Source organism: Phasianus colchicus, chromosome 2 (assembly GCF_987193195.1).
Source record: "Phasianus colchicus chromosome 2, bPhaCol1.hap1.1, whole genome shotgun sequence".
Lineage (NCBI taxonomy): Eukaryota > Metazoa > Chordata > Aves > Galliformes > Phasianidae > Phasianus > Phasianus colchicus.
This window is the reverse complement of record NC_143437.1, coordinates 38,485,433-38,499,540: the sequence shown is the minus strand read 5'-3', so window position 1 is coordinate 38,499,540 and position 14,108 is coordinate 38,485,433. Positions and strand designations below refer to the sequence as shown.

The window sequence follows — 14,108 nt, the reverse complement described above, 5'->3', positions numbered from 1 at the left end:
AAGTGAACAGCAGCTCCGTGTCCTGCTCCAAAGTGGCAGCTCTGGGGCATCACCCCCTCCTGCTTTGCCGAGTGCCTTCCGAGAGGCGCGGGGAAAGCTTTCGCTGAGACTCGTTTTCCACAGCGAGGCGGGGGGACCTCCCGCACTCCTGCGCACGAAGGGGAAGACACACGCCCTGCCTGGCTTCCCCGGCCGCCCCGCCCCGCCCCGCCCCAGCGGGTTGCACCGGGACTCCCGCCCAGCGTCCTCTAGGGAACGCGGACGGAGGCACGGCGCGCGTAGGCCGTCCCGTCCCGCCCGGCGCGGCGGCTGTCGGCTGGGCGGCCCCCGGGCGCGCTACCTGCGCGGCGCCGCCACGTGAGCGCCACATCAGCGCCGCTCCGCGCGCTCCGAGCCGGCAGGCGCAGCAACGGCAGGCGGCAGCGGCCGCGCTCCCGCTCGGCGGCCCGGGAAGATGCTGCAGTCGCTGGCGGGCAGCTCCTGCGTGCGGCTGGTGGAGCAGCACCGCTCCGCCTGGTGCTTCGCCCTGCTGGTGCTGGGCTACCTGCTCTACTTGGTGTTCGGTGCCGTCGTCTTCTCCTCGGTGGAGCTGCCCTACGAGGACCTGCTGCGGCAGGAGCTGGGCAAGCTGAAGCAGCGCTTCCTGGTGGAACACGCGTGCCTGTCGGAGCAGCAGCTGGAGCAGTTTCTGCTGCGGGTGTTGGAGGCCAGCAACTACGGCGTCTCGGTGCTCAGCAACGCCTCGGGCAACTGGAACTGGGACTTCACCTCCTCGCTCTTCTTCGCCAGCACCGTGCTCTCTACCACGGGTAAGGCGGCGGCGGCGGGCCCGACACCGCGCGGCGCCGGAGGCCTCACCGATCGGGGCTCCCCCGGCTGCCGCCCGCGGCCCCGGGGCGGCCTTCCGCGGGGAGCGGGGCGGCCTCTCGGGGACCCGCGGGGCCGCGCCGGGCCGGGGCCTCGCGGCGGGAGGGGGACGCCGAGCAGGCCGGCCGCGGGCGGAGCGGCCGAGGCAGGGCGAGCCGGGGCGTCGTTTGCTTGGCTTTGGAAAAACCAACGGCTGGGTGGGTGCCTGGAAAGAGAGTGTCTTTAATTCGCTGAGTCTCAGCGTGCTGCCCTGCCGCACCTGGAAGCCGCGCTCGGCCGGCCGGTACCGCCGGCACAGCCGGCCGCGGGGCGTCCGCTGCTCCGCCGGAGGTCCGGCGTTCCGCCTTTCACGGAGCACGGGGTGCTGTCGGTCTGTCTGTAGCCCTCCGGTTCTGTGGGTCGGTGTCGGATTTGGAGCATCTCGCAGTGGAGGCAAGAAGAGATTCTGCCTTGCACGGAGCCGTGGTGCAGAGGCTCTGAGTTGATCTCGTTTGCAAAGATGTAACTTTCATTCCACCTGCCCTTGGCTTCGGGAGGACGTCGGGCTGCCTTGTGACGGTGATAGCAAAGGGGCGCCCGCAAATGGCTGTAGGGCAGAGCAGGGGACGGCAGAGCAGGGGACATCCGAGCCGCTGCCTGACTTCCCAGGAGCTGCAGAAATCTCTTGTGTAAGAGGTGTCTCTGATGAATTAGTGCTACCTTCCGCAAACATCTACACTGATGTCCTTCTGCGTGCTAAATTATTAAAAATGAAGCTGTATTTTTAAGTCCGCCCTACTTAGCACCGAGAGCAAAAGTATTGACTTTGCTCAGTCCTTAAAGAGGCAGGCAATGTGCCAGGTTTGCTCCTCCCCTCCCCCCCCCCCCCCAGGAAGGTGCTTTTGGAAATCAAGCGAGGTGCCCATCTTACAACTTCTCATTGCTTTTAGAAGCACTTATCAGGGTCTCAGCCTCCTTTGCATCTCTTTCAGTCTGAACTGGGGGGAAATACCCAGCTGTTAAATGTCAGTAGTTTGGTTTGTGGCAGTTTTTTGGTGTGTGGGTTGTTTGTTGTTGGGGTTTTTTTCTTTACTGTCAGTTTTGGCTTAATGTTATATAATGCTTACTTGGTTCCAGATAGCAGTGTTCAATGGTATTTTGAAAATCTTGAGGCAACATTCTTTTGGCCAAAGTTTTTGTAAGCGCTTATTTTTCAAAGCAGTTATCTTTCAGGTGTGGGTGTATTGGTCAGCCTCCCTGAGAAGAATGAGTTCAGGCCTTTATGCTGGGAAGCTGGACTGTGAAAACCTAGAACGGCTGAGTTCCTCACTAAGAATTAGTAGCAGAAGCTCTTTGATTAAGAAGAGCTTCAAAAATTCACCAAAAAGTTGTCTAGAGTGCTGCCCTTCCAGCGATCCAAACCTTGGCAGTCAGTTGGTACTATACAAAATATGCCGTGTTTTTTCCACTGCCCCACAGTGATTGCTCGCACTACTAATGCTAACTTAATCAGCTGATACCAGTAATGGCATTGACTGTTTTGCTGTGTAGTTGATCTTATTTTGGCATTGCCTGAATTATTGGAACGACCAGTAACTTTTTTTTTTTTTTAAGTCACTGAGTATACAGATCAGGTTGTCTGCTTATTACAGAGAGTTTTTATTTAACAGAAAGGTGGAAAGTTTTTTTGACAAATGCGATTCTGCTGATCCCGACTGATGGTACCATGTTTCTGGGCTAGGAGAGGCAATGTGAAATTACAGGGAGCACTTGGAGGATGTTCCTTAGGTTCAGCTGATAGAATTTGCCATTCATCATGTAAACAAATGCACACAGAGGACATAGCTTATCCTGCAGCCTTTTAGTTTTCTATGTAGAATGCATAGGGAAAGTGTTTGATCTCAGCACCCCCAACTCTACTTCTTGTTCCCTCCCTTTCATTTTATGTGCGCTGGCTTCATCCTAACTAGAAAAAAATCCTTGAAAAAGATGATAAAGCCAGTTAAGAATTCTGAAATATTCTTCAATGGATGGCATTTGTAAAATAAAAACAGTAAGGTAAATTATTTCTTGGAAGAAATTCGTATGGGCTGTGTGCGCAGACTGCCCCAGGACAGCCACAAACTGCAACATGTCCCTGCTGTGGGCTGGGGGTGAGGCTTCAGCAGGCTGTAGCAGTGACTGCGTTGAAACCACCTCTGTTTGCTCTTGTATGTAAAAATACAAACTTTATGGTGGTTTAAACTTGGTTATCTCTGTCTCCAGCGGAAAACTGAGGCTTCCTTGTGCTGCTCCTGTGTGTAGCACTTGTGGATCATTTAAATACCTATGATAAATTGCAGCTACTCACCAGGGTGGGGATGCCAAACTTTGGGAGGGAACTTGGTTTCTCTTGTAGGAGTAGTTAGTTACTTAGCAACAGCACTCACAGGAAAATGTGGTTTGCTCGAGATGCTGTAGGAGACAAAGCTAGATTGTGCTGCAGTGTGTGGTGGAATGTTCTTTATGCTGGAGCGTCAGTAAGGAAAGTGAAAGAAATGAAGAGGTGAGTCGAGAAAGATGCCAAGGCAGGGTTACTTTCAATGTGCTGACTGTTTGCATGTTGATTTAGGATGTGAGGAAACCACGTTCTTTTCCCTCCTTTGCTTGGAGAGATGTGAACACAAACCCCTGGAGAATGGTTTAATGTTAGCTGGCACTGGAGGAACAGCCATAGCTGTTTGCTGTAGCTGTCTCCTTACAGATTGATTAGGAGGTGGTCCCAGAATCACAGAATGGCCAGGGTTGGAAGGGACCTCAAGGATCATGAATCTCCAACCTCCCCAGAATCAGGCATGGCGTCCAGTCCCACCTCATAGCTTCAGTAATCATGCACAGAGTGAAAGAGTCATTCTGTCTGCCTGTGTGTCTGCTCTCCTCTTGGGGTATGTTTCCATTTTTACTGACTGCAAAGCAGCTCCAGACTTGCCACTGCCCTATTTCAGTCCACCCCCAGAGTTAAGCTGCTTTCGTATGGGGCATAGGAGAGTTTTAAGGTGAGGTCTGCTTTATGCTCTTCTCAGGACAAAGATTTGAACTCTAATGGTTTTCTTCTCACTTGAGGAAGAAGAAAGAAAACGGCTTTATAAGACATACAGTGCTAGTCTGTAAGAGAAAACAAGACAAATAGGATGCAACAATACTGAGAAGATAGATTGGATGCTTTGTGTCACAATCCCTGTCTTAGAGCGCATGGCAACATTAAATGAAGTCAAAACAACTTCAAATTTAAAACTGTTAGATAAGGGACTTAAGTTTAAGAAAACAAAACAAAAAACCTCCAACTTATCAGCCTCTCTGAGATTGAGGCAAATAAAAGTCATTTACATGACTATTTCCAAAATGCCGGTATTTGTAAAAATCAATGACAGCAAACATTTTGAGAAGGAAATATCCTTTTCTTAATGCTTCAGGATGTGAGTTGCTTTTTACTTACCAGAGGTGACAGTTCCAGCCAATAGCCTGGTTGCATTACCTCTTGTGTGCCTGAGACAAAGCTCTTGTGTTCTCCACTGACATAGAAGGTAGCAGAGAGGAAATCCGGGTCTGTCCTCTCATGCAGGCTTTAATTGCAGGTGTCTCATGTGACCACAGCTATCAGTTTGTACTTGCTGAAATAAAGGGTGGCAACCCTAGCTCTAATCCAGTGTTTATGCTTTGCAGGCCAATGAGTAGTATAGCCTATCTCCTGGCAGAAACCAGAGAAGCTATGGAATAGCATTACTGCTTTATTGTTCAGAGCAGTGATGGCTGGTGATGGGTGGAGTGCTGCTCTTACATACTCTGTCCTTACTTCTGCATCCCGCTGTGCTGCCTGCCTTGCTCTCATCTCAGTGGTGTGGAGCTAGTCCTGCAGCTCTCCACACTGGAAGGACTGTTGTTGATGCCTCTCTCATCTTTCTGTGTCAGGTCTAAGGTCATTTTTCCTCTTCTGGAAGAAAAATAAATAAATGAATGAAGCAGTCCATTGAACCTAGTTTGATACGCAGTGTAACTGGGGTCAGGACTGAGTTGATGATATTCTACCCTGGGCTTGTTATTTGACTCCTTTTGTAAATGTTAATTTTGTTATTTCTCTATTTCTGATGTGTTAAAATTATTTTCAGTTTCTCACAAATAGATAATGTGGCTTCTGATTACCCTCTTATTATTTCTAATTATTACTCTGGTTTTATTTTGTCCCGTGATTCTTATATCTTGAAAGGAAGAGTAATCTCTTCAAAAATCTGCCTTTTGTTAAAAAGTTTGTAATCCTTTTGCAAAGTTGGAGTTTTTATTGCCATTCTGCTGACATCCCTAAATTGAATCCTAAGCTAAAACTTATGTACACCTTCAGAACAGGACTTGTAATGTGTGTACAGTTAATATCCAAATCCTGCAGTTCCTAACCATTACTGAATGGGATTTTCACTTCCACATCTATATAACTCAAAATAACCATTCTCTGAGATCTGTAGTTTTTTCAGTCTGTTGGCTGTTCTTTGTTCTCTGTTTCATTTGATCCACTGCGTCATCGTTTTAATCATCTATACTTTTCCTTAAAGAAGAACATCACAGTTCCAGAGAAATTCCTGGTTGAGCCCCTGCTCCATGTTCAAGTTGCTGAACCATATGAAGACTACAATGTTTCCTGGCATGTACAGAAATGAAATCTTCTCAATTTGAGAAAGATTGGCATACTTGAGCAAGTTCTCACGCCTTCAGGAGTAGAAAGTAGCAATATATATATATTTTTTCAAAAGTTTGCTGCCTAACTTCCAACTGTGTTTCTGGACCTGAGGTCAGCTGCTTAAAGGTTATGATATTTGTACAATGCTTAGTTCCAATTCTAGAGTAGTTACTGGTGAAGACTCTGTGGTCTGCTGCTTTTCCACCTGAGAACCTAGCTAAAATCTTTTGTAAGATTGCATTTCTCAAAGGAGAAAGAAGTAATGTAATTAAAAACTGGAAAAGAAAGAAAGAAATGAAGGAAAGCTTTTCAAGTGGCTTTGCTTCATAGAAGTATCGGAGTGGCTTTTGCAAGAACACATGAATTTTCTTTCCACTGGAAAGATGTGCATTCCTCTCTGAAAACAGAGAATAAAAACTTGGAGAAAATTTTTCATATCAGTCCAAGTGGTTCCCCAGGTGCCACTAAAGCACAGACATGAAACCGGTGAGTTTTCCTGCTGATGCATCATCTGTGTTACCATGGCTCTCAACTGATTTTCATACCAGTAGCTTAAGTTTCAGAAAGTATCACAGTACCTTTGAGGCTTCAGAGGAATACAGATCCGGAAGCAATGAGAGTGCTTAAGTAGTGCTTTATGACAGCAGCAGGGGGGTGAGGCTGAGCTGGGAAACAGGTTTCACCAGCAGAACAGACCAACCCAGTAGTCTCCACACCACTGTTTAGCATGAGAGAAAGCAGGGCTATGTCCTCCACTAAAGTTGCATGCTGTGTACCAGCAGAAACTTTAATAGCAGCTTCTTTCTCTCTCTCTTTAAAATCATCAGTCTGGGCTGATGTTAACCTAACAGAGAGTAGAGACTTTGTGCATCCTTTTACTGTCCTCTATTACAGTGCAAAAGCTTAGAGTAGCTTATGCGCAGAACATTTTCAAACCGTTTTACACCATTACAAACGCAGCTTTTGAGAGAACTGGTGCCCTGAAAATGGGGTTTTGTCATCTCTTGCTCCTCATTTGCATTTAATGTTCTGCACATGGAATGTATTTTCTGAAAATGTTAAAAATAACCTCAGAAACCAAAAGGAAAAGGCTAAAACGTACTTCTGAGTTTCATCCTACGTGTAGTACCTGAGTACTTGCTTTCATGTCTTTCAGTTATTTAAATAGTATTTTACTCAAATCAGTTAAGTAACCTTAAATTCTTTCATAAAATCTTCACCATTTGTAAGAATTTAAGACTGTCTTAGTTTCAGGGAAGAGAAGTACTGAAATGACAGAGTTGAGTAATATGTTGTACAATGAAAAAAGTCACTAATTATTATTATTTTTTTGTAAGCAGAAACTTAATCCTAAGAATAGATGAACGTAGCTTCAGGATTCTGACTTTTAAAAATGAAAATTAACATCAGGAAGCATTTATGTTTTGGAACTTTTTTTCTTTGTTCTACTAGCTATATGGTATTGCTGACTGTTATGCTGAGGGAGTCCTTTTCTAAATCAATACAAAAATATTTTATTTAGATGCTGAATATTTTTCAGCATTTACAGTAAAGGGACTGCATACAGTTGGTATTGATGTGGTGGTATGCCATTAAAATAGAAAGGTACGCATCTGATTCAGCTTAAATATTTCCTGCAGTGTTGGTAGAAGCTGTGTGCCAGGTTTTTCTTATAGAAACATGCAGTGAGGATAAAAGCTTGAGCACAGGGTTTGTCTTTTGTACCTTTGAGAGAGAAAAAATAGTTTGATCTACAGAAAACTTCCCAATTGCTAAGCCTGTGGGAATTCTGGCACAAGTGCATGTCTGCTTTTGCATCTTCCTTTCCATTGTAATGTGCCTAATCGTGACTCACCCAGTGTCCTGAAGCTAAATGAGGTACAGAATTGCAGGGCAAAAGCCTCCTGTGTCGAGGAAAAAGGAAGCAGCCAGACAACAGCGATTGTAAAATTTACTGTTTTACAAAGTTCTTCTTCCTTTCTGTTACATGCATGTGTTGGATACCTACTGTAATTGGTTTAAAATGCAAGATGATTTCACAGCAAGAAGGATAAAGTGATAGAAGACTAAAGAGGATGGTAGTGCTGAATTGAGTGGGACTTGTGTGCTTTTATCTTAAAGCTTGTATTGAATTATCTCTGACGTGACAGTTGGACTTTTACTTTGTTATTTTAAACCTACAAGGAACACTGTGAACACATTTTAAAATATGATTGTCAGGCTCAGACATTGCAACATACAACGCATAGTAGTGCCAAAGTCCAGAGGCAAGCTAGAGTGGGTGCTTTCCTTTGTTTATTATATAGTTTGAAAAGGGTTTTGTTCCTTCAGAGTCACCAAATGCAAAGGCAAGGCTAATATTATAATTTTGCCTGTTCCCCAGTAGTAGGCTGAGTTCATAGGGGTCATGGCTTTAAAGAAAGCTGTTATGGAAAACAACTGTGTGTACAAGCCTTTATGTGTAACTTCATAAAAGGCTGAGAAAAGCCATGAAGATTTCTTGTTGTATTGAACGTTAACATGAAAAGGCCACGAGGTCTCTACTTTCTGTATTATTTAAGTAGCTGTTAACCAACCATATATTGTACAAGAAAGAGATAGGCTTCAACAGGAAAAACCTACATAAATGAGAAAACTGTGTCAAACCGGAGAACTGCCATTTCTCTGAGAATTTTAGAATCTTCAGGCTGTATGATCTACTGGGCAATTAAATTTTAAATAGTTTGCAGCATGTCTTGTAACATATTTTCATGGTCATATTCTAACTTTGCTATACTGCTGTATCAATATTTCAAGATGGCTAAGATTCAAAAATGTGTTGTTACTGTTTGAAAGATGTTGCTATAGAGAAGTGTTAGAGTGATGCACGGAACGAATGCAAAATGCTGTCAATCATCTGAATGGTTGGCATTTGGTAATGAAGCTCTGTTATGTAACAGATGCTGATGCCCATAGGTGAGTTAAACAATATCTTATAAAAAATTCTCTCCCCCAGCCAGTCTTCTAGTCCATTATTGCAACTCCCATTAGGCAAGCAAACAGCGTGCAGAAATGTCTGATGTTGTGTTCTGTGAATCAGCAATTCACGTTGATAAGAAAAGAGAACATCTGAGGATAGGGCAAGTTCCTGCCTTACTTTGTTATGAAGTTATTTATTTATATTCCGCCTATCTATAGTGCAAAAATCTCTTAGTCAGACCTTTCAGTGCAGCTGTTTGTACTAATTGAAGCCAATTGCATGTTCAGGTCAAGCTTTCTGGGGTAATTGCCATCTGACAATTTTGCATGCTGCTTGGAGGAAAATGTCATTCACACTAGAAGTTGTTACTAGTAATGGATCTCAATCAAAACTAGGAACTCTCTTAACATCATTAACAGATTTTTGAGTTCCAGATTTTAGCCTTGCATTATGCCATGTTCTTAGATGTCAGGTGGGAAAGGGTGATAATCTCTGATGTTTCTGAACAGTCTTCTATCAGTAGATACTGAAGCGTTTGCATCTAAGTACTGCTTTACTTTCTGGAGCTCTTTCGTCATGCTCTATGTCTTATGTGATAGAGTGGCACTTCTGTATGCATTCTGCAAAAGGATGAACTAAGGCAAAGAGGAGAAAAGACATTTGTGAAAGACTGTGTAGGAGTGATCGGGATAGGAGCATGTGAATGTTTCCTTGCATTTCTCTGCTCCTGGGCCACGTTCCTTTACCATAACCTGATTTTTTTTTTCCATCTTGCAGATACACTTCCTCATGACATCATTTTCTTGCTTTGGATGGTTGTGGTGTTTGTTGTTGTTATTGGTTTTGTTTGTTTTGTTTTTGTCAGTTATACTTTTCCTGTTTAGTAGTATTAGTGAAAACTGCAGCTACTTGAACAAGGACTTAAAAACTCCGTATCAGTCTGTAATACATACTTCCATATCTTTTTTTCAGTGGAGACTGCAGAAGTATTGCCACTCCCAGCTAGGAGGTTGTACCGTTGTGTACTCAGTGCAGATAACAAGACTGTTATCAGTTAATACAGCCCAGATAACTTATCAGACGCATGAATAGCCTTTGTGGGAAGAAGGTAGAGTTTGCTCAGCTTTAGTGTGCTGGTTGCCTTATGCTTAGCAAAGTGTTTGCTCAGGATGTGTCACTTCCTGTCCGTGAAGGCAGGGAGGATTCACTAATCCTCCTGGTTAGATTAAGGTAAAACAGTATTCAAGGACCATATATATCAGGAAAAATGATAAATTTTAATAGGAGACTTCTACAAAACAGGTATCCTACATGCGTTGGCCTTTTCACAATTCTATCTACCTAAGCTGTTGGATTTGATAGGAAATTCAAATAAGCCTTGCCTGCCTTAATAACTTTGAAAGAGAGAGGAAAAGGAGAAAGAGAAATAAAGGCAGACAGAAAGATCACCAGGTCTGGATCCAGTGCCTGGCCTTCCGCCATGGTGCTCCACGTGATGTAGAACCAAGAAGGGCAGCAGCAGCAAAAGAGAGAGAGCAGGCCAGCCTCCCCCACCCCTCATAGCCCCTATTTATAGCATCAATGCAGAGAGGGAAGAGATGGTCTCCTCCAGCCTCTATTTGGAATTGTAGTTGGCTCCAGTCTCTGCCAAGTCTGGGACACCGGCCGCCAGCCAAGCCAAAAAGGTGACACCAGGCCCAGTTCAGTGACTGAATGCTTCTCAGGTGTTGTTCTGGACTGTTCTAAGAGTCATTGAGACATCAGCTTAGTTGTGCCTGGACTCATCCCTTATGAGGATGAAATAAAATCGAATGTGCTGAGATGCGTAACAACTCTACTGCTGGAAGGAATGCAGCTTGGACTCCTGTCTGCCACCCTATGGCCCTACCTTATTCCCTGTGCTAGGTCTATTGCTTCCTGGCCCACAAGAGTTAGCCGAGTCAGCTTATCAGCCCAGGAAAAAAGTAATCACTTTCTGCAGGATTAGTTTGCTCTGAGTTGCTGCATGATGATAAGCTACAAGTACTGCAATAGGGGTAGACCCACAAAGGAAAAAGATTTTCTTTCTCAGCAGGACATCTTAGATTAAATCAGGTGCCTCATATGACAATTTGGAGAAAGCATGAAAAGAATCCAGTGTGCAGCCAAATTGACAACAGATGTAAGGAAGGGGCTGGCAACCTAAGAACATGTTTCCTGTGCTGATGATGCATCAGGCAATTGCTGACTGCCCCTTGTGAAGAAGCATTATTTCAAACAAGATTAAAATGACAGCTAGCAAAACTGAAATAATTTAACAGGGCTCCTCTCTTTGTTAAAAAAGGTGCCATCACTGAAATATTTCTACACCCTGACAGGAATCCATCAGCTGTTCCTCAGATGCATGCATCTTGAGGGGAGCTGTATTTTTTCCCACTAAGTAATTAATATTATATGATAAATTTCATAATATTTGAAACTAAGAAGGAACTAATGCAGTCATACTACCCTGTTTAGTTACTCTTTATAAATCCTGATCACTGACGATTACAAGAAACCAGGATGTGTTCCTGGGGCCAGATTCTTGCAAAGAAATATTTCCCTTGGTAAGATATGAAGACTGTCAATTCACACATTGCTGAGCCAGGCTCTTCAGTGCCAGGCCTTTATTTTGGGATTACCAGCCAGCTTATCACCTTCTCCTCCCCACAGTGTACAGAGGTCTGAGAGGTCCTGCTTACAGCATCCCACTTCCCTTAGTCACGGGTTGGATCAGTCTAACCTTTTTCTTGTTGGCCATTTGCAAATGCACTGATAGAAGGGGGCTGGGTGGTTGCTATGCAGGTTCACATGCATATACAACTTTAAGGTACTGGGACTTAAGGAAATGAGATCTGAATTCTGTTACAGTAGTTGCAAGAATTTCCAAAGACATCAAATATCTGACCAAGAGGCATTTTGCTAGCAAACTAAAGAAACATCATTTTAAAATAAATTACCATTAGTCTGAACAGGCAGTTTGGTGTTTGATGCTGTACAACATTGAAGTTGCTCTGTTTGTATCTTTGTATTGTTGTCCGAATGTCTTGTATCTGTAGTTTACTGTTCTCAACACTACGTTGCTATTTACTTCTAAATAATTTCTAGTTGAACAAAGCTATCTGTGCTTCTTCATCATAGTATGTGCAATTACAGTGCTGTTCTTTTGCTTTCCTCTTACTTGTTGGTAGCACGTATACAGCTGTGATAATCCTGGCTATCCCAATTCCAGTCTGACTAATTGAGTTTATGGTTCCTGCAGTTGGTGTTTGCTATTATGGGCTGTTCTAAACATGTGAATGATTCAATATTCAATATCTGTAAAGTTTGCTTACAGTTCAGTAGCTTAGCTCTCATGACAGCTGAAATATTTTCTTTATGTTCTGTTTTGAACATAAAGTGGTAAGCATATCCAGCTAGACTATATACAGATAGCCGAGTACCATCAAAAATCACATTTACGACCGTGATTTAAAACAAGCCATCTCATCTGAGAAATATTTCAATTTGGCCCCTTTGTAAACTGTTTATTTTAATTTTAGAAGCTGTAAGTGTTACCTTCAAGTTAGAAATAAATATTCCAGATGAAATATACCTTCCATGAAAGTGGAAACTGCAGTTTAATTCTCTATATTTTGGTCAGTTGATTCACTGATTGCTGCTGCTCGTGTTGATTTGCTTCTTTTTTTGCTCTGTGCGTTTTTGAATTCTTCATATTTCTAAGAAGTTGCTATTAAAACTGCAGGTAGAGAGAGGATTTATTTACATGCAAATGCATTGTCACATCTGATTGGTTTGAGTTTAAAATATTGAGGCATCTTGTGAAGATATGTAAGTAGTGCGTGTCTTTTTCTGCCAAATAAGGGAGCTGATGCTAGTCATTTTCCTGAGTTCCACGTATCAAATAAGTTGCAAGATTAGAAGTATAAATTCCTATTCCCCATTGTATTTAGTAGATAACACTTTCTTCCGTGTGAGGTTGCATTTTAATGGAAATATGCTGCTTACAGATTTGTTTTCAACTTCCCAGCATGAAATTGCTTAATTTTCATTGCTGCATGATAATTCTTTACTGTTCACAATGCCAGTTTCATTCATTGTTTTCATGCTCTGTTCTTCCTGATGGTGCAATAAAGCAATTTTTGTTCCAGAGTAGAGGTGGGAAGCATACTAATATGCAGCTGGTTGTTTCTTTTTATTCCCAGATGATAGGAAGAATAACTATGGCTCATTTCAGTGCAAGAAATGATAACTTAGCAAGGCTGGATAGGTATTCTTCACTAATTAGATGTGATGAAAGTACTGCAGTAAGTGCCACTGCAACACATTCAAAGCTTTTGACACCTCCCAAGATACATTCAGGATGGTACCAGGTGCTCATTATCAATTTTTAGAAGCCTCTTCCCAGTAAGCAGTGCTAGACTCCTTCTTTTCAAGCTGAGTACTGTACTGCACAGGTGCTGGGCTCAGCAGTGGCAGCTGGCACTATACTACATACACATGTAGTATACTGCATGTAAACAAGGTCTTTCAAGTGTCGGAAGACTGAAGTAGTTGATAGAATTTTAAATCCCACTTCAGGAAAATTAGAGGAGGTGGGGAAAGAGAAAATTGCAGCATGAAATTGAAACCATGGTTCCAGACGTTTTCCAAGACACAAGCTGCTCCATCTTTTGCTAGTCTCTTCAGAATGTGTGCATCTTCACAGGTTTGCTGCCACTTAAATGCTAAGTACATTCCTAAGCTACTAAAATGAATTTTTCTGTAGGTATCATTGTCGCAGACTGCCATATCTAAAGATGAAATCTGGAAGTATTACTGTTGTTCAAGGTGTATCACTGATGCTGTAGTCAAGGCAAAAGTCACAATGACTTTGCCAAATTACCATATGAAATGAGAAAATCACTGTCATGTACAAAGTGGTGACTAAATTTGTTCAATAACGTTACATTCTCTGTTCTGCAAAAGCATTTTCCATGTTGAGATTTATTTATTTTTCCTACACACTGAACATTCTGGGCTGTGAATCCCAGGAAGAACTGCAGAAAGGTTTGTGCCTTTTTCAATACCTTGGAATTGATGTTGAAGTTCTTAAGATTTTTAATAAATCTGTTTCTTTAATTGCTTTTTTAATCTTGGCAATCAGTCGCTTTAAAAATCCATGATTGTAATATGCAGTATTATATATTGTAATATATAGTACAGTATGTATATATATTGTAGTATGCATATGTGCAATATTGCTGCACTTGTGTTGCTAAATCTAACAGAGCAAAAACCCTTAACAAAAGATAAGTGCCTTGTTTTCTAATGTTCACAGAACTACAAGTAGATGTTCCTTTCTAAAATCCATTCACATTTCTCTTTTATCAAATTTTAGTTTCTGAGGCAGTTTTTTCTATCAGGAAAAATTCATAATAAAGTAATCTGGTAGGAGGAGGGGGTCCTTCGGAACAGATTTTTTGACCATCTGTTGCCTAGCAGGCAGGTAAGCTAATGAAACAATAACTGGAATTTTCTTTGCTGAATTCTCTGAGGAGCCCTCAGGAAGTCTAACCTTGCTTTTGACCTGTTGGC

At 42.8% G+C, this 14,108-nt stretch overlaps 1 protein-coding gene across 1 annotated transcript in view; it reads left to right on the top strand.

The window, feature by feature from the left end:
- Nucleotides 1-224: 224 nt before the first annotated feature.
- The window catches only part of KCNK1 (potassium two pore domain channel subfamily K member 1), a 29,981-nt gene continuing 16,097 nt past the window's right edge, over nt 225-14,108 (top strand). The window contains exon 1 of the mRNA XM_031591915.2: nt 225-809. Within this exon, the coding sequence (XP_031447775.1) occupies nt 455-809 (355 nt within the window). The 5' untranslated portion in view covers nt 225-454. The remainder of the gene's footprint in view (nt 810-14,108) is intronic.